Genomic DNA, 26,815 nt, shown 5'->3' with positions numbered 1-26,815 from the left:
GCTGGCGAGGGATGGGGTCAAGATGGCCAGATGCCTGGGACTTGCTGGGCAGCCAGTTTAGCTTACTTTGTGAACTCCTGGTCAACAAGAGACCTTGTCTCAAAAGACAGAGCAGACCGCTCCTGAAAACAATATCCGAGGTTGCCCTCTGAACTCCACATGCGTGCACACACACATACCTTCACATATGTGCTCCTGTACATGCATGCACCTGCACACACAGGAACAACCACAGACACATAAACACATAGAGAAGGAAATCATGGGATGAGATAGGAGGAGGAGAGTGAAGAGGCGGAAGAAGAAACCTAAAAGTGCTGGCCTTTAGGGGTGACAGAGAATCCACCTCATCGGATCCTTCCCATGCTGGAGTGGACTATGGGGACCCCCAAGAAGTTTGTGCAGCCTTGGAACTTCACAGAGGCTTAGAATGTCCCTTCTGTGATCGAGTGAACCAACGGTGGATAAAATGAACAAACCATACAGAATCAACTTTCCCTTTCCCAAGTGTCGCAATTTATCAGAAGAAAGGAACATTCCAGGCTTACACCCTCATTCCCTCTGCTGTACACAGTCCTTGCCCGCTCTTTGAAGTGGCTGATGGGAGGTGATGGTGGTCACACCCAGATGGGCTTACGGAAACTTTCCGAGTCAGGAGCTCAGCCCTGTTTTTCAGCAGCTGAGCGAGGTTTCAAAATCAGCTGAAATTTATTATGGCATCAACCCATGAAATGAAGGATTTTCCAGGTCTCGAGGCTGTCCTGCCAGATGATGAGGGGAAGAAAGGGGAATTACCCAGGGCGTTTGGGTATGCCCATCTATGAGCCCACTATTTGGCCACGCCTCCTACTCCCTGGCTGGACCTCACCACCCCCAACCCCGAGGAAGGAACAGCTATTTAAGGGCAGTTGGATTTCAGGGAAAACAAGACAGGCCGTTGGAGAAGAAACTGCAGCAGCATCTGAGAGGTAAATGCCCAGAGACTCCTGCCCTTTGGCTGCATCTGAGTGACAATTCGGGTGCATGGGAGCATGTGTATGCATACAGACATGGGTGTGAGCCCCCGTCAGGTAATTCTGTACAAGACAGTATTTATGGGCAAGTATGTTGTATGGGTTTGTGAGGGTACTGAGGGAGGATTCAAAAGCATTTGTGTATGTGTGTAATCATCGGCACAGGGTTAGAAAGGCTTCGCAAAGAGAAGGTGAGGTTTTAGTTGGGGAGGAGAACTTTGGGGACCAGCCTCCACGGACGGGTGCCCAAGCCTTGACTCCAACATGAGGATGGAGATGGGGTATCTAGTGAAAGGAGGCGTTGCCGTCAACTTGCCCATTCTGTGGAACGAGTCTGGTCTCCCTGAAGCGTTGCTGAAAATAAAAGGTATTGGGCTAAATATGTTTATTATTAGCCCTATAATTATTACAGTGGCATTATCCAACCCGCTGTCATCACCAACAGACGACACAGACACCTGCTAGATCTTATAACTGCCTTATTTACCTTGGGCTGGGCAGGTAATTCCACCCACGCTATCTCATACCTTCCATCCCCCACCCCATGCCATCTGTGCTAACCATTCCTCTCTGACCCACCTGCCATCCATAATTCCGTAAATACTGGCTTATTCTTCATCTGGGTTGCTGTCTCTATCTGCGCCATTCTCGGAGCCCTTCCTCCCAGCCCACACGGTTCTCTCTCCACCTAACCCACAGTGGCTTCCTCCTTCCTCCTCTCTTCCTGTCTGTCTCCTCCTTCCCAAGAGCCTTTCTGTCCTCCAAGCCCCCACCCCAGAACCTTAGCTCTGCCCACTTCACCTTTGTCTTGCCCAGGTGTCAGCTTTTTATTGGTCAAACAGAAATGATTTCTTAGGCAAGGTTTACATAAGGACAGGCCTATGTGAGGATGGGCTGATGTGCTCAATAATTAGCATTAAAATGCATAGCACCAGACCAACCCCCAACACAGAAGGAATGAAGACGGTACAAAGGTGGGTCCCATTACTATATCTTTCCTGTATGAGGAATCATTCCACAGAGCTAGGAAGGGACAAGAGATGACACAGAAAGGGGGGCAGCTGGGGCAGAAGCTGAGACATCCTGGGGGGAAAGGCTGGTCCATTGGTACCTGTCCTTCACAGAGCTGACAGCATGAAGGTCCTCCTGCTGCTAGCAATGGTGATCTTGGCCCTTGGTAAGAGTTGATCTTGAACTGGGCATGATGGGGGGCAATCTGAGGAGGGTGGCGCCCTATCCCTCTGCTTTCCTTCCTGTTGCCCTAGTCCTCTCTTGGTGGGAGGAAGAAGGAAGCCAATTGTGGGGAGAGAAGGAAGCAGAGACAGATGCCATGCGAAGATGCCGCATAGGGTTCATCCTGCTTCACCAGGCCGTTTCTCCACTTCCTTTCAGGCCCAATACAGATCCAGGGGAGCATTGTGGATTTCTGGAAAATGATCCTGCTGAAGACGGGGAAGAGAGCGGAGAGTAGCTATGCCTTCTATGGCTGCCACTGTGGTGTGGGTGGCAGAGGATCCCCCAAGGATGCCACAGACCGGTGAGGCCGCCCCCCTCCTCCCTATCCTCTGTCACTCTGGCTGGGATGTGACTAGGTCAGAGCTGGTGCCCACTGCCTCAGTGTCCTGGTGGATCCTGGCCAGCAAAGGTCAGCATACTGGAAACTCTGCTCTGGACCACTCTAAAGTTCTTGAGTCTCTCTGCTCAGGGTCAGAGGTCAAGAGAAATGCTGGGGCCCCAGGACTCCAGGGCTGTGAGAAGGCAGCCTCAATAGGACGTGTCCCCCCGAACAGGTGCTGTGTTGCTCACGACTGTTGCTACTACCGTCTGGAGAAACGTGGATGTGGCACGAAATTTCTGAGCTACAAGTTCTCCTACCGAGGGGGCAAAATCACCTGTGCTGGTAAGAAAGATGCCAGCAGGCTTCCTTCACACATTTGTTGAGCATGCGCCTCCTGGGCCCTTTGCTGGTGTCAGGGTGGGGCGGCAGAGGAGATGGATTTATTAAGAACCTCACAGTTGAGTAGGAAGCAAGAAAGCTGGTGAAGAGGGTGGTGGAGAAGGCAGAAAGCACCGCCCAGCCTGATGCTTGAGGTGGGTCCTGTTAGCGGAGGTATCTAAGCTGAGTCCTAAAAGATTCTGAGAGTCAGTGAAGCACACACCTAAAACAGGGCACACACGGCCATCACCCCCGAACAGGACACAGAATGGCCCCGAAGGGTCCAAGAGGACTGTTGGCCGCGTTGTGCTGCCCAGTGAATGAGTGAGAGGAGGATGAGTCTGAGCAGTGGGGAAAAGGCAGCGACAAGGTTAAGGCAGGTTTTCCTGGCCACTGTCTTGAGGTCTGTGAGCTCCAACAACAGGGACCTATTATTTAGTGCAGCAGCAAGCAGCACATTTGCAAAAAGAGGGCGCGCCCTGGCTGCAGAGGGGATGGGCAGCAGGGTGTAAGACAGCCATGGTCAGATTGGACATATCAGAATTCCAGAGGAGTGTGGTGCCAGGTATGGGCAAGTTCTACAGGGCAGGATGAGCCCGGCTCCTCAGCTCCAGCATGCTGCCAACATCCACGCTTACACCATAAGACCCACTAAGCCTCTAAGAACCCTGGCCTCCAACCACAGGCGGCTTTCCTCTCTAAGATGAGAGGAGAAATGAACACATCCCAGAATGCCCCTGTGGAGTTCCTCTTTGAGCACTTGAGTCAGAATAAAGCTGCATGCTTCCTTAAGACCAGCCAAGGTAAACGGTGGATGGTGCAAGCTTTCACCAAGTCCATCTGCCCTGAGGCTTCTGAGGCTGGGGCTTTACTAACACAAGCAGGCCTATTAGCAAGAAGGCAGGGCCAGAGATAGAGCTCAGCTGACAGGGTGCTAGCCTAGCATAAAGGAGGGCCCGGGTTCCATCCCCAGCAGTGTCTGAACTGGGCCATTTTCAGGAGGATCAGAAGTTCAAGGTCATCCTCAGCTATTTAGAGAGTTCAAGGCCAGCCTATGCTACATGAGACTCTGTCTTGAATGAATGAATGAATGAATGAATGAATGAATGAATGAATAGCGTGGCTAGGAAGTGAGGGAAAACCCTGGCAATGCTGTGTGTCACTGCTGTGTGTTCCCATCAGATGGAGATCTGCTTTTCCAGGCAGATCTAGTGCTTGTCAGAAGAGACAGATCCTCACAAATGGCCATAGGGTATTAACAACCATCAGCTCAGTATCTGTTTTCCCCTAATTCCAGCAAACCAGAACTCCTGTAGGAAACAGCTGTGCCAGTGTGATAAAGTCGCTGCTGAATGTTTTGCCCGGAACCGGAAAAGCTACAGTTTAAAGTATCAATTCTACCCCAACAAGTTTTGCAGTGGGAAGTCACCCAAGTGCTGAGAGAGCCGCCTTCCAGGATACCTCAACACAGGCCTCTTCTAACACCTTTCCCAGCTGAATCAAGTTTCCCAGAGATTAGGAAAACACCCCTCTCCCAACCTAGAGCAAGGTGGGAGCCCTTCTGTCTTCACCCAGAATGAGGCCCAGACTGAGTCAGACTGATCTTTCCCCAACACCTCATACCATGAACCAACAAATTTCCTTCCACCTTCCCCTTTACATCCAACTAACTTCCTGCCTTGTACTACCTAAGAGAGTCCTGGGGACTCTTGAAAATAAAGTAATTCATCAACAATCATGCACGTGTTCTCTTAACTCCAAATGAGACAGATATAAAGTATGCACGATAGAAGTACTGGCCTTGAGGCTGGGGTGGTGCCTCAACCAGGAAAGTGCTTACCGAAAAAGCATAAGGACCTTTGCTCAAGCCCAGAACCCACATACATAAAGCTCACACCTGTTTACAATCCTAGAGTTGGGGGAACTAAGGCAGGTGAAGGCCTGGGGCTCAATGCCAGGCTGGGTGAATCAGCAAGTTCCAGGCCTGTGAGAGACCCTGCCTCCAAAAAAAAAAAAAAAAAACCAAAAACCAAGGTAGATGGTGTCCTGAGAAACAACCCTGAGCTTGATCTATAGCCTCCACACACACACGCCCACATTTGCATGTATGCATGGGCACACATATAGACACACACACATAAACACACGCACACGAGAGAACAAGCCTCTGGGTCAGTCCCTCTGGGTCCAGCCCTCAAGCCTTGATTCTCCAGGTGGAGACGCCTGTCAGAGCCTCTTGCTAAGGCTTGTTTGAGAATCAAGATGGGCAAGAGATGTCAAGCCCTGTCCAGCCTGCCTACAGCCGCCGTCTCTGTGACAGGCAGACCACCCTCTCCCGGCCCCCGAGCCAGAGCCATTCTCCTGGCCTGTTGGAGGATGTGGAAGCCCACAGGAGAAAGTGGAGTTCCTTCTGTCAAGGCTCCAGCACGCTGAACTTAAAGAAAACAGAGACTGTGGAGGATGACATTTGGGCTCACACAACTAACACAGACCCACTCCCGGAGACTGACAGAGCCGTGGTGTGGGCGAAGCTGGCCCCTGAGCAGAAATAGAAACCTGAGCCGGGTGTGCTCGTCAAACTCAGATGCTTTGCAGCAATCCTTAAAATTCCCTGACAGCTCCGAGGATTCTCTATGCCTGTGAAGGAGCAGTCAGAAACCAGTGAGATCATCCCACACTTCTGGGTACGGGCCGTGGGTGCAGGGCCTACGAGGAAATGCTTTCGGTTGGCCAGCTCTGCTGTTTCCCTCTGCCTATTTTGAATCTGTTAACTTTTTCGCTTATGTTAAGATAAAGACAAACTGGAATTAAAAAAAAAAAAAAAAAGCAAAACATGCCAACCCACAGATAAGAATTTTTCTTTTGACATTTTGGCCAATAGAAGAAAAGATTTGTATTTCCTCCCACCCCCGAATAATGATCTCACAACTTACAGAGAGTCTCGGCAACCCCTGTCACCTAAGGCACCCTTCCTGGGAATGAAAACTCGGGATTCGAAGTATGAACTGCGGAGCCTCACGAAGGTGTTCTGCCCTTTCATATCACCCCGATGCCGAAGTCTGAGTCTTATACAATACTAAGGTCTCTGTCTGGCATGAAAAATCAGCTTCATGTACCATACCCCCACAAACACCGCCAAGGACCTCTCAAAACTCATTCCCAAAAGTGCTTCCTGTCCTAACTCATGAGTCAAGTAAACCATCCCAGCAAAAGGAAAAAAAAAAAAGGGATGAGGGAAGGCTCAGGGTTGTTAGCAGGCCAGCAAGATGGCTTGGCTGAGAAGGTAAAATCTTACTAAACAATCCTGCCAACCCATGTTGGATCCCTGGAACCCCCATGGTGGAAGGGGAAAAGTTGTCCTCTGACCCACACATGTGTGTAGTGGCAGGCACCTGTGTGCCCACACTCACATACATTATCTATACATACAAATGCACATACAGAGTTTTTAAAAGGCAATTTCATTGCTATTATTGTAATTAAATTCAGGATGTTTGGGCAGTGTGCTAGCTAACATGGAAACATCTGAGCGTCCTCCCCCCCAAACCCGTTCAGGACTGAACAGGCTCTAGGAAAGGAGACATGCTTTAGCCCCAGCTGTGATGGAATGGCTTTACCCCAAAGTCAGGATCCACAAACAAACACAATACAAATATGGGTGTGCGCACGTGCATATGTGTGTGTGTGTGTGTGTGTGTGCAGCTGTGCTCACCCATGTGTGTACATGTAGAAGTCAGAGGCTGAAGGTCTAAGTCATTCTCCATTTTAGTTTTCTGAGAACTGAGGCTTTCACTGAACCTGGACCTCCGCTGACCTTCAGCTCGACTCGCCAGAGTTCCACAGAAGCTCCTGCCCCTGCACATCCCCCACACTGGAAGTATAGATGTGTGCCATTAGTACCCAGCATTTCCACGGCTGCTAAGGATCTGAACTCGGGTCCTCCAGCTTGCACAGAAAGTCATTTCCCTATCACAGAAACAAGATCTGTGTATGTGTGTTTAGGGCTGTCCACATACATGCATGTTACATGCGTGCTGGGCCTACATAGAGACATCATAACATTCTAGTCGGCTTATAGGTCTGTCATTATTCACTTATGCTGACCAAAATAGTTATCACAATGTTTTTTAACTCACATGACTTTAGCGAATCACTGATAACTAAGAGGGCTTTAAATAGTTTGGTAAAAATAAAAGCATAACCATCTCAGTAGCTGTTCGCATGTATTTTTTGCCCTGGGCTTGCTGGCGGAAATGTTCATGTCTCTGTGGATGCTTAAGATCACAAGCATGGAAGTTGGACCTAAATACAGCAGCTGTTGCTTCCTGCGTGCAAGTCCAGCAATTCAACTTTTCCTGTCTTTCCTTGACACAGGGATACCTGTGAACGGTGCTGCTTGTCTACTGAGTCTTAAAAAAAAAAGCCTAGGCATAACTGTTAAAAAATAAAAACTTAGGCATGGTAGCCCATACTTTAAATCCCAGTGCTCAGGAGGGAGAAGCAGGTGGATCTCTGTGAGTTCAAGGCTGGCCTAGTCTACAGAGTTCCAGGACAGCCAGGGTTATCCAGAGAAACCCTGTCTCAGGGGGTAGGGGCTGGGAAAGGTCATCCTCACTGTGTTAATTGGACAGAATCTAGACTCAGCCTGGCAGCAGGGCCTCTGGACATGTCTGTGTAGATTATCGTGATTCTGTTTACTGGCATGGAAAAAGCCGCCCTCACTGTGGCTGGCACTACTCCCTGGACTAGGGCCCGGGACTCTATAAAACAGAGAAAGTAAACTAAGGACTAGGGTGCATTCTTTACTCTCTTCTTTTGACTGAGGATACAACACGACCAGCCACCTCCCGTTCCCCATCACGACAGGCTTACCTTGAACTGTGAGCCAGGACAAACACTATCTCTTCTCCGTTGCTTCTGCTGAAGTATTTTTTTGTCACTGCAAAAGAAAAAGAAACTAAGACAGCTGCTGAGATGCTAACCCTCTGAGTTCCGTTACCCTGGGACTACAGGCGTGCCCCCTCATGCCCAGTGAGCCGGCCTGTGTCAGTAATTACCTTCTTCGTAATTAGCATTTATACTCTTGGGTTTTCAGGCGGATTCGTGTCCTTGCCTGGTACAGCTGACATCTTCCTGTATCTGGCAGAAATAAATCAGACATTCTTTGCTGTCCAGTAAATGTCCTGTCTTCTGGTATCTGTCACTCTGGGTAGGGGACAGAGAGGTGTCATCGTCCCCTTTGCTGCCACCATAGGCAGGTACTCTGCTCAGCACCTTGTCACCAAGCACCCAAAGAGACAGTACTGGCTGAGATCCTCACCCGGAGGTGTGGCCTGCCATGCCGGGTACAAGGACGCAAGAAGAGAAAGGGCGGGCAAATTTCCGAGGGCAGGAGACTGCCTGCATTGGTTTTCATCATTCCTCACCGGAGGGTGGTTTGGGATGGCCGTGACTGTGGCAGAAATGAAGATCTCTTCCACAGACCCTTGTGCCCCACCCTTCAAAGATGGTCCCAAGAAATTGCAGTTCTCACCGGGAGCCTCACACCGAGAGAAGGAGAAAGCTAAAGCCTGGTGTCAGCCAGTGGAAGCCCCTCACCCTCGGAGGTCTGACAAGCTCAACAGATGAGAGCAGAGGTGGCACCTTGACATGACATGGCTCCTTGACCCGTGCCTCTTGCCCTCTTCGTGTCCAGGAGCCACGTCGTGTCGAGGAGATGGATTCGGGATTCATGGGACCTCTCTGTCTCTTCCCCTCCCCACCGTGGCTATGTTGGACACATAGCTTTTCTGCTTTTCTCTGTTGCTTCCATTTAATTGGCCTGTTGAGCCCTGGAGGCTGAGCCTGGCTTGTTAGGGCTACCAGGGTCCAGCCTCTGACCCTAAGGGCTCTGGTGACATCATCACACCTCTGGAGCTTGGTCATCTCAGGATCAAAGAGCAAGCAGACGAAAAAACACTACCTAGAAAGTCTTCTAGGTAGGTGTAGTAGCTCAAGCCTGTAATTCCAGCATCCTGGAGGCTCAGGAGAGGAGGCTGAATTTGAGACTAGCCTAGGCTACATAATGAGAGAAAAGAAAAGAAAAAAAAAAAGCGCGGTTGCCTCTACCCCCCTCCCCCACTGTCTGACCCCACTCATCCTCTGCTCCAGGACCCACTGGCTCAGCCCCCCACAACTACACCCTCTGGCCCAGGTTGCCCCAGCTTCCTACAAGGCTTGGCATAGACTCTTCTGTTATTTCCTCAGATCCAGGCTTCTCTCTTGGGTCTGTCATTCTGCCAGACTGGGTTTGGCAAAGGAGCCAGGAGCCTCTGCTAATTTGCAGTCTTGGCACAAAAAAAAAAAAAAAAAAAAAAAGGGTAGGGTGGGGGGATGGGAGGGGGAGTGTACCGTGCAGGCTCCTGTGTATAATTTGAAAGCACACGCAGAGTTACATAAACACTGAGTCCTTTTCAAGGAGCCATACATCCAAATAAACAAATAAACCATACATCCAAATAAGCTCCAGCGGTGGACGGAAGAGAGGAAAAGGAATGCAATAACACAAAACAGTGTTTTCCACCCTCGGGTGGGAATGGCATGCTGTGAAGAGAGCGCGCTGGCAGGAGGGCTAAGGACTGGTCAGTTAGAAGGTGCCTAGGGGCCAGCGAGATGGCTCAATAGGTAAAAATGCCGGTTGTCCAGCCTGGACCCAGGCTCGATCCCCAGCACCTCACATGGTAGAAGGAGAGAAACTTTTGCTAACCAGCCTCAGCTTCCACACCCATACCAGGGCTCAGGGACACACTCACCTCAATAATTAATAAATAAATAAATTTAGTAATGATTTTTTTAAAGAAAAGGAAGTCATTTATCCCTGGACTCAGCAACCTTCCTTGTCGAAAATGGCTCTAGATGCGCAGTCACAGGGCACACAAAGACACAGTGATACCCGGCGAGTGTCGGGAAGAGTGAGAGTCAAGACAGGAGCCTTCTAGAGCGATGGCTGGTCTCTGAGTGTCCCCTCCCAAAGCAGCCTGCTGGGCCACTGAGGAGTTCAACCACCTAGCTGGGCGGAGGCCGTTTTCCCACTGTCGTCTCAGCTCTGAGCTCAGTGGTAACACAAGACTCCATTTTATTTCACTCTGGTTTTAGGGCAAAGGCAACTTAGCCACCGGTGGACTCGAGCCTGGCTCATTCATGGTGTCACACAGATGGTTTTCCCCGCCTGACCACTTTCTCTCTAAGTGCTCAGGAGACACGTGAGGCTGAAAGAACCTATGTAACAGACGTGGAAGTTGTACCCAACAGAGACCAGCCTTTAGTCCCTCCGACCCATTCCTGCCCCTCCACTCCACCCAGCACATGCTACATCCAGGGGCGTCTCACTGACTGGCACTGAGGCACTTTATGGTGGTGTACAAATGTGTTGGATTGTGCTTATAGCTCTACTGGGACCTGTGACAGCTTTGCGGTCTCTCAGGATGCTGGGAGGAAGGTGCTAGGCCAAGGGGTAGCACCAAGCCCCAGGCCAGATCTGGAAGAGTTTAAAAATCAGTGTAAAACTTAAAACTCAGATTTAAGCCAGGCAGTGGTGGCCTACTCCTTTAATCCCAGCACTTGGGAGGCAGAGGCAGGCAGATCTCTGAGTTTGAGCCAGCCTGGTCTATAGAACAACTTCCAGTACAGCCAGAACTACACAGAGAAACCCTATCTTGAAAAACAAAAAATAAAATAAAGTCTAGCAAGTTTGATTTGTACACAAACTAAGCAGCTCAAGACTATGAAAGATTTAGAGCATCACTGAAGAGGTGTCTTTGTTAGGGTTTTATTGCTATGAAGGGACATGGTGACCATGGCAGCTCTTATAAAGGAAACCATTTAATTGGGGCTGGCTTACAGTTTTACAGGTTTAGTCCAATATTGCCAGAGAGAGAAACATGGCAGCGTGCAGGCAGACACGGTGCTGGAGAAGGAGTCAGGAGTTCTACATCTTGACAGGCAGCAGAAGGAGGCTGTGTACCACCCTGGGCAGAGCTGGAGCATATGTGATCGCCCCCACCGTGACACACACTTCCTCCAACAAGGCCACACCTCCTACTAGTGCCACTCCCTGGGGGTCTATGGGGACCAAGTACATTCAAACTACCACAGGGTACAAGAGAGGAAAGAGTTTATAAAATATTTGAGGAAGTCAGAAATGAAAATACATAGAAAGCCACAATGAGAGACTGACTAAACTGCAGGGTCTCTTTACTATTTATTACTATTTATTTGGGGCTTTTTTGTTGTTTACAGAGGACCTCAAAGTCCAGGCATTATCTCAGCTTCATTATCATGATTTCAAAAAAACAAGCAAAGCCCTTGGCACTGCTGATCAAATCCAGGCCTTAAGATACACTATCAGCCCCACTTTAAATGTTTTACCTGAGCTGGGGATGTGACTCAGTTGTAGAGTGCTTGCTTCCCATGCACAAAGCCCTGGGTTCAAGATCCAGCACCACATGAAACCTGGCATGGTGGCTCATGTCTATAATCCCAGCATTTGTGAGGTAAAGGCAGCAAGATCAGAAGTTCAAGGTCATCCTCAGCTAAACAGTGAGTTGAGGCTAATCCTGGCTACAGGAGACTCTGTCTCAAAAAATATTATTTTGGCAGACTAAAGTCAAGAAATTCGGTGAACATCACAAGCTAGTTTGGAATGACAGCTGCTTTGCATGTTTATAAAGACAAGGAGAGAAATAAAAGCAGAAAATATACTAATTCTATTGGAAAGTGACACTATTTTCTCTTTTTCACCTATCTTTACAGACATACTCTGTTGCTATCATTCCAAAACAGCTTGTTCTGACCAAAAGAAGCTTTTTTTGCAAGCCTTGTGGTAATAACTGGGTAAAATATATGAAAGGCAAAAACAAAACAATAAGCAAAAAAAAAACATCAAGAGTCACTCAGGTAACTAAGGGGAGCCAAACCAGGACAGAAAAAGTGCGATTGTTAGATTGTCAGAATGAACACGTCACTCTCTTTCAGGAGGGAAACCCCAAAGACTCTACAAAGAAAAAAAAATTTTAATGTGGCAGAATACAAAATTAAGAGAGAAAAAACATAGTTTTAAGAACACCAGCAGTGAGCCTGGCACCTGTAGCCCAGCCGTTGGGGAGGCAAAGGCAGGCAGAGCTCTGTGAGTTCAAGGCCAGCCTGGTTTACAAAGTGAGTCCAGGACAGTCAAGGCTACACAGAGAAACCCTGTCTCAAAACAACAAAACCAGAACTACCAGCGGTGACGTATTTAAACTAGAAACCAAGGAAGCCATCATTCATTGTAGTGACAAAACCTAAATCCCCAGGAATGACTCGGTGAGAGCTCTAAAATGGAAACTATGAAACACAGAAGTCTTGAAGAGAGTGCAGAGGATGAGGGAGCAGGAGAAACCTCGTGCTGCTCACAGACCCGAGCAACCCAAAGTGACCCGCTCATCCTGTGTGGTCACTGGCAGACACCGACTCCAGGGCTGGAGGCTGGCTCCCTGGGCAAAGTGCTGAGTCTGGATGCCCAGCACCCTCGTGAAAATCTAGGCCTGCCTGTAACCCCAACATCTAAGGGTTACGGAGACAGGAGGATCCCAGGGCCAGCCACTCCATCAAGAGGCCCAGACTGAAAAAGCAAAGAAGTAGAGGATAATTGAGGAAAAAGAGCTCATATCAACTTCTAGTCTCTCTTTGCACGTGTGTATACCTATGTACAAACATGCAGAAACACATACAAACACATACAAATACACATGTTCCCCTACATATGCACAAGAAGACAAAACACATAAGTGAGAAGATACAAACACATGTGTCTTAGACACCAACACACATATACATGTACAAACATACCTAAATGTATACACAAACTCACAAGCACAAACACATGGGCATATAAAAACACACACATAGGCATATATATATACACAAGTGTATGCAAAAAACTCACATGTACACACAAGTACAAACACAAAAACACACAAAATATACATGCATAAGCACACACATCAGCACACACATACAAACACATAGAAACCAACATGCAGATGTTAACAAAAACCACAAACATAGATGCATGCAAAAGAAATGCACATATGCACACAAGATACATGCACGTGTGTGCGCATGCCAAGTCCACAAAAGCATACAAGCAAATGTTGTTACATGTGAACACATACATGCATGTATATACACAAACACATGGGCCTACACATATGCACAAGCATAAACTCACACACAAACACATAACTGCACACAGAGACACACACAACACATGAATATAATGTGCACACATGCAAATACAACACACGAAATGTGCATACACGTGTATGCACACACAAAGGCAGAGAGACACCAACCAGACACAGACACACATGAACACACAAGCACAGATGCACAAACACACATACTTATACAAACTTAAGGAAAACATAAACACACAAACACGCACACACATAAAATGCATGGAAATGAAAATGTGCACACAAGCAGAAGCACACACAAACACACAGAGACACACAAGCACAAGTGCACAAACTCAGCAAGTACATACTCAATCACAGACATACACAAACACATGCATGCACACAGGCACACACAACACAGAGACACAGATGTGGATGCACAAACATACACATGCACACATCCATACACAGACACATACACATAGAGAAATGCACATATGTGCACACACGCAAGCACACAAGATGCACACACTAATACCAAACAGCCAAAGTCATCTCAAGCAGAAAGACTGAAGCAGGAGGCGCCGCTGTGCCTCATTAAAAATGCGTTCCAGGGCTGGAATGTGGACATGATGCTGGCAGAAGCCCAGGCACCTGTCAGGGAAGCAGAGCAGACAGCCTACCGTTTGGGAAGGTTTGGGTCTTTCTCACATAAACACCTGCCTTGGACAATCGAGTCCTTTCAGCAATGGTGCTGGGAAGCCTGGCATGTTGGGTCTCAGGGCTGCTGTCCCACGGAGGGGCCCCTCCACCCTTCAGGCTCCACCCCCTCTATTTCAGGGCTCCCAGCGGCGTCTGCCTCGCAACCTTCCCCTCACCACTCACTGGAGTGGACTGCTCCCCTACCATTCTTGAACCGGGGCGCCTGACTCGGGCACACAGCGCTGCTGCCACCAGTCAGCTAGGTCTGCTGCTTCCTGAGGCAGGACCCAAAACCCTGTCTCTCAGGATCCTTTAAGAGTGAGGCCTCACTGTTTCTGAGTGAAGGACCATGCTTGCAGCCTCTCTCTCTCTCTCTCTCTCTCTCTCTCTCTCTCCACACCCTAGCTGCACTAGGGTCCTGTCTGCCTATGGCATTAGTAACTCTCCTAATAAAACTCTCTTGAAGGATAATTCTCCTCTTTATTTGGGGGTGGGAGGTGCTGTAAAATCCCACTGTGTAGTCCAGGTTGGCCTTGATTCTCCTGCCTCAGCCTCCTGAGAGCTGGAATTACAGACTTGAGCCACTCCACCTGGATTTCTATTTCTATTAAGATCAACTTGTGTGTTAAATATTTGGCTTTGGCCTGGTGTGGCCATGTACACTTTCAATCTCAGGGCCCAGGAAGCAGAGGCAGGCAGATGAGAACTGTCTCAACCAGCAAACAGAAGGAGCCAAACGGCATGATAGGAGGTTCCTTTACAAATAAAAACGTTTTGTTTTTCAGTGAGCCGTTTTAGACTGAGGAGGGCTAGGTGCTCTTCTGATCCCTTTATCATGTGCCACTTCCCAAAAGAGAAGTTTCCCGACCTGGAAACTTTGTCTCCTGACGAGGGAGACAAAGATGGCTGTGACCCTCCGACGTCAGCAGACAAGTTACTTTGTGCTGTGGGCAGCAGCTAACACACAAGTTCACGCTGACCGGAGAACACGTGTCTGCTTCCCAGCGGCGTACCAGCACATGCAATCCTGCCTGACTCTCAGGCTTTGGATCTGCTGCGGTGACACGTTGACTATCTGGGGACAGAACCCCCAAGACCACTGCCCTTTCCTTCACAAAATAAGCCTAGTTGCTGAATTGCTTTGTGGTTGAGACAAATTCCTTCTCTTCCTCTCCGCACAGGGGACGAATGACATTGTTATAAAAAAAAAAAGGTTAGCTGTTTTTGATTGGTGCCATGTGTCTGGAAGCGGTAAAGTGCAGCCTGCAGGTTTGCTCTTGAGAAAAGCTGTTTGGTCACCTGCAGCTTTGAACTGTCCCTCTGCTGTTGGCTTGAGTAACTTTAAAAGCAAACAACCAACCTTAGCAACAACAGAAAGGGAGGTGGGGATGAGAGAAAAGCCAACGCCAAAACAGCCCACGATCTTCACCCTCGGACAGAGCCCAAGATTAGATGAGGCTGGCCTCTCCTATGCTGCCATCTACTGGGCTCTGGACATTCCTGCAGCTGGGGGGGGGCTGTGAATTATCTTCCAGGTGTCCCTGAGATTCTCCAAGGACACAAAACATATCATGCTTCCTTCCAGTAATTTCTAGTGCCTGGATTCTGAACTGTGGATGCAAAACCAGTGGGCTGAGGGATACCTGCAGCGAAAGGTTTCACTGGGCCTTTTCAGATGCTAGCCAAGAGAAAAGGACCCAGGTTCTCAACCTGTGGGTCGTGACCCCCTGGGGGGGTTTGAATGGTCCTTTCCTGGGGGTCTCATGTCAGATATCCTGCATACCACATATTTACATTATAATTCATAGCGGCAGCAAAATTACAGTTCTGAGGTAGCAACAAAAGTAGTTTTGTGCTGGGGTCCCTACAACATGAGGAACTGTCCTGAAGGGTCTCAGCACTGAGAGGGTTGAGAAGCACTGAGGCAGAAATCTTTACAAACTAGCATCAGCAGAGAGCTGTCCACAGACCCAGAGCTAAAGGCACGCTGATAGGTTTGGGGTTAAGACGTTTGCAAGGAGCTTGCGTTGACTACAGATAAGAGAGGCAGAGACAGATAAGAGAGGCAGAGACGCCGCTTACCCTCCAAGCCCCAAGTAATCCCAGGATTCGGAGGCTTGTGGGTTGCCAGTCTGAGGCCAGTCTGGGCTACAAAGTGAGCTCTCATTTCAAAGGGTAAATAGAAGAAAGAAGGGAGGGGGATAATGGGAAGGCGGAAACTTTAGTAAGGAAGTGATGGGTCCTGACTGTAGAGGAATTTTGATTCAGAACATGGCTGCTCTGGCAAGAGATCACATCCAAAGACCTTCTCGTGTGATCTGGCTGGAATACAGACACATCTTTAATCCAAGAGACAGAGGCAAGTAGATCTGAGTTCAAGGCCAGCCTTGTATAGAGCAAGTATCCAGTCAGGAAAAGCTTAGATCCAGGTGTGATAGTACAAGCCTTTAATCCCAAACAATGAAGGTAAAGTTATTTTGTAGAAGGAAGCACCCATATTTGAAAGTGATGTCTGAGTAGCAGAAACAGTGACAAATAAGAGAAGACTTGACAGGAGAGGATATGCCCAACTCTCAGGAGAAGAGAGAGGTAAAGGAAGCTACTTAAGGGGCAATGCAGAAAGAGACGGAGGCAGTCTTACCAGGACAGTTATAGAGATCCGGGTTGCAGAGAGAGGGAACTCAGGTGAAGACCAAATGAGCCAGAGAATGAGCCAAAAGGCTGGAGCAGACTTCTGGAATCAGTTTGAAGCCAAGCAGGGCAATTCAGGAAGTGCCAGAGAAGTGGGATTGAATCAGTCAGCTGGGAGAGGAATTTGAGCCAGAACAGCTGAGCTGAATCAACCAGCCTGGAGCTCAGTAAGAACAAGTAAGGGAGAGCTTGCTAAGGAGTAAGTCTCAGAGGCTGAAATGTTCTAGGCCTAAGTTAGATTGTACGGAGGCTAGAAGCTTCCAGGACTAGGCCTGGGTTAGCAGAAGAAGAAGGCGGTAGTCTCTGAGATGACAGCTGACACAGGAGAATAAAGGTTACTTTTACACAGGCCCTACAGTCCCACAGAGGAAGCCACATCCCAGCAGCTGATACAGACAGGTGGCCCTCTGTGACCTTGCACCATGTCCCCCAGAAGCAGAGGTGGCCCGGTTATAAGCGGGTACTCCATGACACGGCATGGAATCTGCCTCTGCTCTCTGAAACCCTAAGAGGGGAACCCCACTTTGCCTTACGGTACCAAACCTTCTCTCTAGAACCCCTGCCATGGTGTTTGTAGCATTACGTAGCTTCTAATAAATCTGTTACCCAGATGAGCAGTCTGGGGCTGGCAAGGTGGCCCAGTGGGTAAGGTGCTTGCCACTAAGCATGACTACCTGAGTTAAATCCTAGGGACCCACAAGATAGGAGAACCGATTCCCACGGTTGTCCCCTGAGTGTTATGTACACACACACACAAAGTTTTTAAGGGTCAGTCTGACTCACTGTCCCTCTTGAACCTGACACCTTCCAAACAGATGGAAAAGCAACTGTCGTTTGTGGACCTGCTGGAGTTCAGAGTTCATAAGCAGACAGGGTTCCGTGGCCCTGGCAGCCAGCCATGATAGGGCTGAAGTCATAATCGTCAATGTACACTCGGAAGCACGAAACTTTTGGTTTTATCTGCACAGTTCACTGGCAAACTTCCCTCCCCTCCTTCCCTCTGACCTCCGGTCCATTAGAATCACATTTGAAATGTCTTGGGATCTTTCCTGTAATCCATACAGAAACAACAGGCTGTTCTTATACTCAAATATTCCCTATTTATTTATTGTGAGTGTGTGTGCGTGTGTGTGTGTGTGTGTGTGCGTGTGTGTGTGTGTGTGTGTGCGTGTGTGTGCAGACCTGTATGGAGGTTAGAGGACAGCCATGGGCATCAGTTCTCTCCTTCCACCATGTGGGTTCCAGGAATCAAACTGAGCTTGTCGGCGACCTTACCCCGTCAGCCATCTTGCCAGCCCCACGGGCTGTTTTAAACAGTGCTAATCTCGCCTTCTCCACACTTATTCATCATTTTTCTGTTTACAGGGTTGGAATTTTTCCACGCCTGAGCTGCCTGGCTTCCATTCTCCTTCTCGTAAGGAATCTTTTAGAGTCAATATTTCCAATCCTGCGATACTTTTAGAAGCTTCTGCGTTCAAAAAAAAATAATAAAAGACATTTTCATTGTTTCTAAGGTGTGGGATTCTCTCCCCCCCAACACACACACCTCCAAAAGTGACACTCTTGCGTGAGTAGTCTGGTCCTTCTGGAATGTTCCAAGTTGCAGCTACGAGAGTCTTGCAACTTGACTCTCTACCTGAATTCACCTGTTTCAGTCATATGCTTTTATCACCAATTTTAGGGTCCCATATTAGGTCTGGGCTAGTGGTGACCTGTGGTGGTCTCTTCCTTTCCTTCCTGCTACAGCGAAGTGGCAGGCTTCCTAGGGAGAGCCCCCCCCCCCCCCCGTGAACTCATCACCCTCTCTTCCCCAGCACATTTATCTAAGCCCCTAAGCAATCAGAAGACAGAGGTGGGACGTATGGCGGACATATATCAACTAAAGGACAATGTGATAGACATACGGTAACTAAAGTACAGTGCGGTAGACATATATTGACTCCACCCCTTGCCCTGTATTCTAATTTCCTTCCTGTTGTCATGATACCACACTCTGACCTAAAATCAACTTGGAGGAGAGAAGGATTTACTTAGCTTACACTTTCACAGCCCCAATCCAATGCCAGGAGAAGTCAGGGCAGGACTCTAGAGGAGCACTGCTTGCTGGCACACTTCCTAGCACACCGGGAAGGCTCGTGCTTGGGTAGCTTTCTTATCACAGTCCAAGACCGTAAGCCTAGGGAATGGTGCCGCCCACACTGGGCTAGGCCCTCCCTCACTAATCAACAGTCAACACACTCTCCTACAGACATGCCCACAGGCTAAATGTGAGCTAAGCGATCTCTCAGTCTAGGCTTTCCTCTCAGTGGCCATCTCCCCTAGACCCTGGTGATCCCTGGATCTGTAGCTTCCTGAGAAGCTGTTGTTGTTGTCACTGTTAGTGTAAGTAAAAGGTAGGTGTATCAGAGAGTAAACCACTGAATTCCTCCGACTTTGGTCGAGTCTTCACTCGCAAGTGGTTGCACTTGTGTTCATCAGTGTGCATTTTGCTTGAGGATGATGGCTAACATGACCACCTGTTCTAAGACTAACTTGACCTAAGAATCTTCTCTAAGTAACCAAGCCTGTCATAGCTTCCACTGTCAATTCGACACAAACCTAGAGTTACCTGGAGAGAAGGAATGTCAGCTGAAAAACTGCCTCCATCATGTTAGGGAGTAAGCATACCTGAAGGGCATTTTCTTGATTGTAAGTTGATACAAGAAGGTCCACCCCTTTGTGGGCCCTGCCATCGCTAGGCAGGTGAGCCTGGGAGATTTTATATACATACATACATATACATACACATACATACACATATACATATACAGCTGTAGTGGGGCTGTGATGGTGCACACCTTTAATCCCAGCATTCAGGAGGCAGAGGCAGGTGAACCTTTGAGTTCCAGGACAGTCAGGGCTACATAAAAAAAAAAATTGTCTCAAACGCACCAAAGAGGAAAGGGAGAGAGAGAGAGAGAAGCAGCTGAGCAAGTCATGAGGAGCAAACTAGCAAGCAATACCCCTCCTACCCTTGAGGGTGGACTGAAACCTGTAAGCTGAAATAAACCCTGACCTTGCCCAAATTGCTTTTGTCGGTGATGGTAATCGCAGTAACGGAAAAGCAAACTAGGACACTCATCCGTGTGACCCAGCACTCAGGAGGTTTGTATCTATGGCTCATAGAGGCTGTGGGGAAGGAGAGGGGTGAGTCAGAAAAGTGGGGAGCTGGCCGCTAGGAGGAAGAGACTGAAGGCCTATATCTGAACTGACCATTTGGGGAACTGGAGGAGGTATTAACTGGAGACTGGCTGTGCCCTGAATCTGCGCAAGTCCAGCTTTAATTTAAAACGGTTGCCAGAGCAACACAAAAGTATAAGATTCTCCCGGAGGCTGCCAGAGCGAAGTACCACAAACTTGAGAGCTTAAGTAACAGAAATAGATCCTATCTGGAAAACAGGAAGGCTGAGTATGGGGTCTGAGACCAATGCACTGGCAAGGGGTGGGCTTCTCCTGAGGGATTTCCGGGGAACTTGCAGATGCCCACCTTCTCTCTCTGTCCTCCCACTGTCCTCCCTCTGCGTCCCGACCTCTTCCTACAAGGACAGCGGCCATGCTGGTAGAGGCTCCCCCTACTGGCCTCATTTTAACTCGATCACTATTTAAATCCCTAACCTCCAAACATGCCGCAGGTTATTTTGATCTCAAGCAGCTCAGTCTGCCCTCGAAGTTGCTGTGTAGAACTCCTGCTCTTCCTGCCTCCGCCTCCCTACTGCTGGGATGTCGTGGGGATAGTTACATCTGAAACAGTAGGGTGAGGACTTGAACATATAAACGGAGGGGGGCACAGGCGCACAGAAAGGCACTATTTCTAGAAAATCCATCCTAGGTTAGTTTGCCACTAATAGACTCTTCACGCCTGAATTCTTCAGAATTTGGGAGAACGGAATTAATATAGGCCCTGTACAAATCAGGAATGTGTTCTGTATGTTGTTTTGAAATGTATTTATTTTCTGTGTATGGTGCTTTGCTCGCATGTATTTATGCATACCACATGGACGCCTAGTGGCCAAGGAGTCCAGAAGAGGGCATCAGAACCCCCCCAGGCCTAGGGTTACAGACAGTCGTGAGCTACCATGTGGCCTGGAAGTTGAAGCTCAGTTCTCTGGAGGGGCAGCCATCTCTCCAGCCCTCTATGTGCTTATAATTCTATAAATTACGAAGGTGGTTACTCAAGTATATGGACCTAACACCGTAACAGTATATTAGCTACTTTGCTGTTATGATGATAAGACATCGTGATAAGAAGCAATTTAAGAACGAAAGACCTTATTTTGATTTGCAGCTCCAGAGTAAAAGAGTCCATCCTGGCAGGAAGGAGAGGGGGAGGGAGGGAGAAGTTGGGTGAGGCCACTTTCGGCGACATACTTCCTCCAGCCAGGCTACACCTCCCAAAGGTTCCATAACCACCCCCAACACACCACCAACTTGGGACCAAGTGTTCAAACACAGGAGCCTAAGAGGGACATTCTTCATTCAAACCGCCACAGAGAGTATGATGTGTATTTTATTGGAGGGGAAAGGTCGCTTGGCATTGGGAGACCAGCTTTCTACCCAGGAGTGGGAGTGGGAGCCCAGTGTCTTTGTATTATTTCCATGTCTCTGAGACAGACTGCCCGACGTGCACAGCTTAAAGGAGGAAAGGCCTATCTTGGCTCACGGTTTTGGATGGTTTGGATCCCTCTGGAGGGAATCTCAGATCGTGATGGCCGGACTGTTAAGGTGAAGGCTGTTCACACCACAGCAGGCCAGGAAGCAGAGGGGGAAGCAAAAGCAGGGCATGGTTGGAGAGATGGGATCTGTCATCAAAGTCCTCCCAACCCCACCCCCAGTGGCTTCTTTCTGTCAGCTAGCCCCTAAAGATCCCGTGCCAAATAGCACTACCAGCTGGGGAAAACATTCAAAACATCAGCCACCTACAGTCTTGTTGTAGGTGTTGATGTTGTCAAGGAAACAGCAAGGCAACATCCCCATCAGGATCCCAGGCTGCCTCCTGGCAGGAGTTGTTGCCCTTTAAAACCACAAAAATAGATACAAGAGAAGCAGAGAGGTGCCTGGCCACAAACGGATACATCTTATAGTAGAGATACAGTGGCTCTTCAGTGGTGCTCCTGCTGCAATGGAAGACAGCCCCTACCCTGACAAAGCCTCTCTTCCTGTTGTCTAAGATGCAGTCCAACACTGAGAATTGTCCTTGAATTGGAGGAGCTCCAGTAAGAGATAGAAAACCTTAAAGACCCCTATATCTTAACTATGCGTTCTATCAACAGGCACTCTCAATTATCTGTCTCAGACTAGCAATAACTTCCCAGCCCCTTCCATGCTCTCTCTTCTACTATTCACAAGAGAACTTCCTCAAAAACAAGTATTTCCGTTCACCATTTACCAGCTCTCTCCCAAGCTCAGCAACCTGGCTTTATCACACCAAGCCACAAACACCACCTTCACCAAGGCTTCTTCAGACTCAGCTCCAGGAGTGGGTTCCCCGAAAGATGGACCCTAGCCCACAGCGACTTCTCACAGTGTCCGTGTGAGTGAAATGGGGTGTTCCTAAGAGGCTGTAGTTGTGCTTGGGGGCTTGAAGCGTGCTTGATCTGTGCTCATTAGAGCTCTGTGACTCGAGAGATCCAGAAGCCAAAGTCGAGAGATGGCTCAGCCAGCCAGGAACACACTGTCCAACCGTGACAACCTGAGTTCAATGCCCAGAACCCTGAGCCACATGATAGATGCTGGGCTGCTGTGGCCGTTGTTTCAGCCACCTCCCCCAGTGCTGAACCTGTGCTCAAAAATAATCTTAAGCTTATCTGTTTGCCTGCGTAGGTCTGCCCACACAATCATCGTCTGGGCTGAGTATATTCTGATTTTAGTTTCCCACGAAACTAAATTAACCTTAAAAAATAAAAAATAAAGACATAGTTGATTTGAGGGATGGGAATCCAGTGTGGTGGCACAAAGCTGTAACCCCAGGCCCAGGGAGGTATAGACAGCCGAAGCCCTGGGGCTTCAGGTCAGTGAAAGACCGTCACAGTGGTGGGCAGTGCCTGAGCAGTGACCCTCGGATCTGGCACACATATGTACTGACATCCACATGCAGCTTCGCCTACATATAACGTGTGTACACACACACACACATACACACTGGCCACTACATACAGTTCTTAGCTTTCAGCAAACCTCAAACTAAGGTGACAACCTGTGGCTTGGCAGAGACTTTCTTGCCTCGGGAGAGATAGCGTGTGGACCAGAAGACTGTCCATTTGCCTCTGCAGTGAGCTCTTTCCTGATCCACCCACTACTGTGCGAGCAGCCAAGCTCAGACAACATGGTCTCCCTGTGGGCAGAAGGGTTTGCCGCTCAGGGTAACTTGCACCTGTGTTCCCAAGGCCATGCTCACTGGTCCGTGACTCAGAAAAGGCCGTTTTATTATTTCTTTAAAAATACAATTTTTATTTTATGCCAGCCACCATCTGGGTCTCTTCATGGTCTCCTAACCTAATTGTAGTCATAGAAGCCTAAAGCCAAACAGCTAACTTGCTTGTTTCTGATGACATTGTAAGACACCTAACAGGTTCCCATGCATTGACCACAGAACTAGAGAAGATTCCTGAAGCCCTGAACCCATCTCCTCAATCACCATCTTACCTCTCCATCACAGCCTCCTAGTGGGAATCCAGATGTGGAGGGAGTCATAGCTCAGTCCTTAACCACAAGTCATGAGCGCTGACCGTAGTGGGAGCACTGTCCTCCTGTCCGGGGCTCTGAGTGCCCCCTTCCTGTGCCAGCCTTGGAGATAGTTTCCCTGAGAGAAGCGTTTGCAGAGGAAGTGAGGTAGATTAAGGGGCCCACCACTCTCTGAGATCTCCAGGCAGAAGGCAAGAGCGCTGAAAATGCTGTTGAACACTGTTAGCGTTAATGATGTCTTTATTGTTAGCACTCCTTTTTTTATGCTTCTTCAAATAAACTACAATTCTGGGGGTTCGGATGATTTGATGCCCTAATTGACAGCTGTTAGACTATTCCCTGGTGCCCTGGCTGCCTTAAGCAATACTCAATGCAAACTTTGAACACCCTACCCAGACCTTGAAGAAGCTACACAGCAAACGCGGCTGCTTGCTGCCAAAGCAGAACTGAGCTCCAGCGCCCTCTTCTGACCTCTGCAAGCGCTGACACACACGTGTGCACCTGCAAAGACACAGATACATGCACATACACACAGAGAAATAAAATAAATCTTTAAAAAATACTGCAGAACAGCTTACTTATCTTCTCTGAGCCTGAGTTCTCAGAAGAAAAGTGTAACAATGCCTCATCAACTTTGAGAGAACCGTCTCCCAGGGCTGGGGCGCCATCAGGAAACAGAGCCTGGAAACTGACTCACAGAGACGGTCTTCTGTGCCCTTCCTCATTTTCCTCCTCCATCAGAGGCTTTATGAGGAAAGAATGTGCAATGGACATCATTTGTGCTAAGAGAGGACGTCAACAGCACGTCAACAGCTCCACGAAGGGGATTTGTACTCTATAACTGCTCCACTCTGAGAGGAGACAGAGGGGACAGGCACAGCCCTCCCAAGATGGCTGCCTTCCTGTGTGGGGCTCCTGAGGAGCCAGGAGTGCATGTGGTGCTTCTGGCCTCCACCACAGGGGCAGCGGAGGGTGGGAGCCGGTATGTGGAAAGGCTGGGGGGAGGTATGCATGAGAGAAGTTGGAAAGGGCTAAACAGACCTCCACCACACTCAAATAGAAAAACACTCCCAGAAATAGGCCAGGGGTTCTCTAATACAGTGACAAGCCTATAAGCACAAGTCCAAGGTGGGCCCCTCCATCAGCTGAGATGCCTTTTCTGTGGGGGCAGAAACAGTGGGGGAGGGGCAGATGTGTGGTGAAGATTTCAAGATAGATGCTTTAACCAACAGGAGCAGAAGCTCTGTCACATGGCTGAACTGATGAAGGTGAAGGCTTTAAGGAGGAAAGTTTATTAAACAGGATGTGGGAGAGGCTCCCACTCCTCAGGAGTCCTGGGGCTCTCAGCCCCTCATAGGAAGACTGGCAGCAAGCACAGCCTTCCGGCACCCCTAGGATCATGAGAGATGTGGGGAAGGGTCAAGGATGTAGAGAAACCTGGTGTCAAAGGCCCTGGAGGAGGTTACGAGGACAGAGGCTGTAGTACTCTGAAGATAGCCAAGTGGTACCCAAGATGTCCAGGACCGGATCCCTGGAACCTGTAAATGTGGCCTCACAGGGAGCAAGGCAGGAGTGAGGAAATTAAGGGAGGCACAATAAAGAGATTATCTGGGATTAGCAGGGTGGGTCCTAAATGGACCACAAGGTGTCTATTATTATAGGATAGAAGCAAAGGGAGGCTTGCCACAGGGGAAGAAAGTGGCGTTTCCACTGAAGCAAGATGCCACATGTCTGGCTCTGAGGATGGAGGATGCCAGAGAGACAAGGGCATGGATTCTTCCCCGAGAACCTCCTGAGGAGGTGGGGCCCTGCCTACACCTTGGTTTGTACACAGCAAAACCGATCTTAGGCTCTGACCTCCACTGCCGTGAGAGAATCAATAGGTGTTATTTCAAGCCATCAAGTTTGTAACAATTTGTTAATGTGTCACAGCAAATGAAGACAGACAGACACAGGGGTAGGTCCAGGAGGCCTGAAAGACCAGGAAGACAGGGATGTGCCCGTACTTGATTGACAGCTGATGCTGGAGCAGGTCCCGGGTAGAAAAGCTTTCGAAGGAGAAGAAGCCGGCCAGTCTCTAACCCCGCCGCATTGAAGGGGCATTGGGGATGAACAGGTAGGAAATGACCAGGGAGGCAAACTGAGATCCCAGGACCCAGAGTGCCCTTAATCCACTCAAAAGAGCGCAGGAGAGCCACGGTTCCTGGAAATCTAAATATTTTGGTAGTTAATATAAGTGAAGGGGAGGAGGAAGAAAAGGAAGAGGAAGAGGAGGAGAAAGGAGAGGAGGAAAGCAGATAAGGGGGCCAATGAGATGGCTCACGGTTAAAAGCACTTGCCGCCGAGTCTGACAACCTGAGTTCAGTCCCAGTACCCACATAGTACAAGGAGAGAAATGACCCCTGAAAGTTGCCCTCTGACCTCCACACGCCCACTGTGCCGCGCACATGTGTTCACGCACAACACATGCACGCATGCAAACAAACAAACAAATAAATAGGGGTAACCTTTGTTTGTTTTGGTTTGTTTTGAGACAAGTACTCGCTATGTAGCTCTGGCTTCAGACCAGGTTGGCCTGGAGCTCAGAGAGAAAATAAATGTAACCTTTTAAAAAGGAAACTGGGGGGGGGGGGGGAGAAGAGTGGCATGGCCCTGGCAAGCACTGTCCAGCTCATCTTTTGAGGCGGAGTTTCTTACCCGGCCTGGACTCCTGATTAGGCTGGCTGGCTAGCAGGCCCTGGGGGTCCCAATGACTTCAGCCCCCAGTCATAGGATTATAAACGTGTCACCACACCCAGCCCGTGTGAACACAGCAGGTACTTTACCATCCACTTATCTCCCAGCCTCACCATTGTTTGATAACCATCTCCACTTCTACTGTGACCCACGTGCCCCAATCATCCTTGCTCTGAGACCACAAAATCTCAAATCCCGGCGGGTGCCCACAGGACTGTGATAGCCACCTCTTGAGCAAGGTGAGACAGTGAGACATAGCTTACACATTAACACAGGGGAATGGCCGTGCAGTTCCAACTCCGTGGCAGCTTAGCATCCTCACCAGTAACAGTGCCGTAGCATTGCCTAGCGTTAACCAACCAACTTTACTCCTGTCATTGTCCTGTCTGGTCCTCTTTCTGCTGTCCAGAACCCTCCTCTGGCTGCAAACCTGGCCTCCTCTGCTCAGCCTGTAAGTCCCTCATTTTATTTTCAGGAACAATCTGGTACCTTTTTCTAGAATCCCTACTAGGGCTTTAAACTAAGACAGAGAGCAGTGGCCAATTTCTGTGCATAATTTGAAAGGAGTGTGTTAAGCTGGGCATGGTGGTGCATGCCTTTAATCCCAGCGTTTGGGAGGCAGAGGCAAGTGGATCCCAGAGTTCAAGGCCAGCCTGGTCTATAGAGCAAGTTTCAAGACAGCCCAGGCTACAGGAGACCCTGTCTCCAAAAACCAAGGGAAGAGAGAAGTAAAGAGTGAGTGTATTAGGTAGAAATCGCAGGCACCATTGTTTAGCCCTAGGTTTCAGCACTGGCCCCAACAGACCAAGTTCAAAACCAGA

The 26,815-nt window shown here is 48.9% G+C and overlaps 2 protein-coding genes and 1 long non-coding RNA gene across 7 annotated transcripts in view; 1 reads left to right on the top strand and 2 right to left on the bottom strand.

The window, feature by feature from the left end:
- Positions 1-7,883, bottom strand: part of Pla2g5 (phospholipase A2 group V) — a 46,620-nt gene extending 38,737 nt beyond the window's left edge. The window contains exon 1 of one of the 2 annotated variants that reach the window (XM_021630751.2): positions 7,822-7,883. The gene's annotated coding sequence lies outside the window, so the exon portion shown is untranslated. The remainder of the gene's footprint in view (positions 1-7,821) is intronic. The other variant, XM_060379207.1, reaches the window with a different exon arrangement.
- LOC132652959 (uncharacterized) lies at positions 494-1,826 on the bottom strand. Its single transcript, XR_009590541.1, has 2 exons — positions 1,593-1,826; positions 494-1,367 (listed from the first exon to the last, which is right to left on the bottom strand). It is a non-coding gene; the product is annotated as an uncharacterized LOC132652959 (long non-coding RNA).
- Pla2g2a (phospholipase A2 group IIA) lies at positions 806-4,687 on the top strand. 4 transcript variants are annotated; one of them, XM_021630750.2, is made up of 5 exons: positions 880-968; positions 2,138-2,190; positions 2,406-2,550; positions 2,804-2,913; positions 4,247-4,687. In XM_021630750.2, the coding sequence occupies exons 2-5, from the start codon at positions 2,148-2,150 to the stop codon at positions 4,387-4,389; spliced, it is 441 nt and encodes a 146-aa protein (XP_021486425.1). In that variant the 5' UTR covers positions 880-968; positions 2,138-2,147; the 3' UTR covers positions 4,390-4,687. The 4 variants fall into 4 exon arrangements, with proteins under 4 accessions (XP_060235186.1, XP_021486425.1, XP_060235188.1 ...); XM_060379205.1 differs by lacking the exon at positions 880-968 and adding an exon at positions 972-1,070; XM_060379204.1 differs by lacking the exon at positions 880-968 and adding an exon at positions 1,905-1,987.
- Positions 7,884-26,815: the final 18,932 nt, after the last annotated feature.

The sequence above is a fragment of the Meriones unguiculatus genome, chromosome 3 (assembly GCF_030254825.1).
Source record: "Meriones unguiculatus strain TT.TT164.6M chromosome 3, Bangor_MerUng_6.1, whole genome shotgun sequence".
In the NCBI taxonomy this organism is placed as follows: Eukaryota; Metazoa; Chordata; class Mammalia; order Rodentia; family Muridae; genus Meriones; species Meriones unguiculatus.
This window is presented reverse-complemented; position numbering and strand designations above follow the sequence as displayed.

Bases quoted from the DNA above. Each gene is read 5' to 3' on its own strand.
- Pla2g2a (XM_060379203.1), top strand. From the start codon at position 821: ATGAGCCCACTATTTGGCCACGCCTCCTACTCCCTGGCTGGACCTCAC. The intron at 969-2,405 runs GTAAATGCCCAG...ACTTCCTTTCAG, and splicing joins ACTGCAGCAGCATCTGAGAG to GCCCAATACAGATCCAGGGG. The intron at 2,914-4,246 runs GTAAGAAAGATG...CCCTAATTCCAG, and splicing joins GGGCAAAATCACCTGTGCTG to CAAACCAGAACTCCTGTAGG.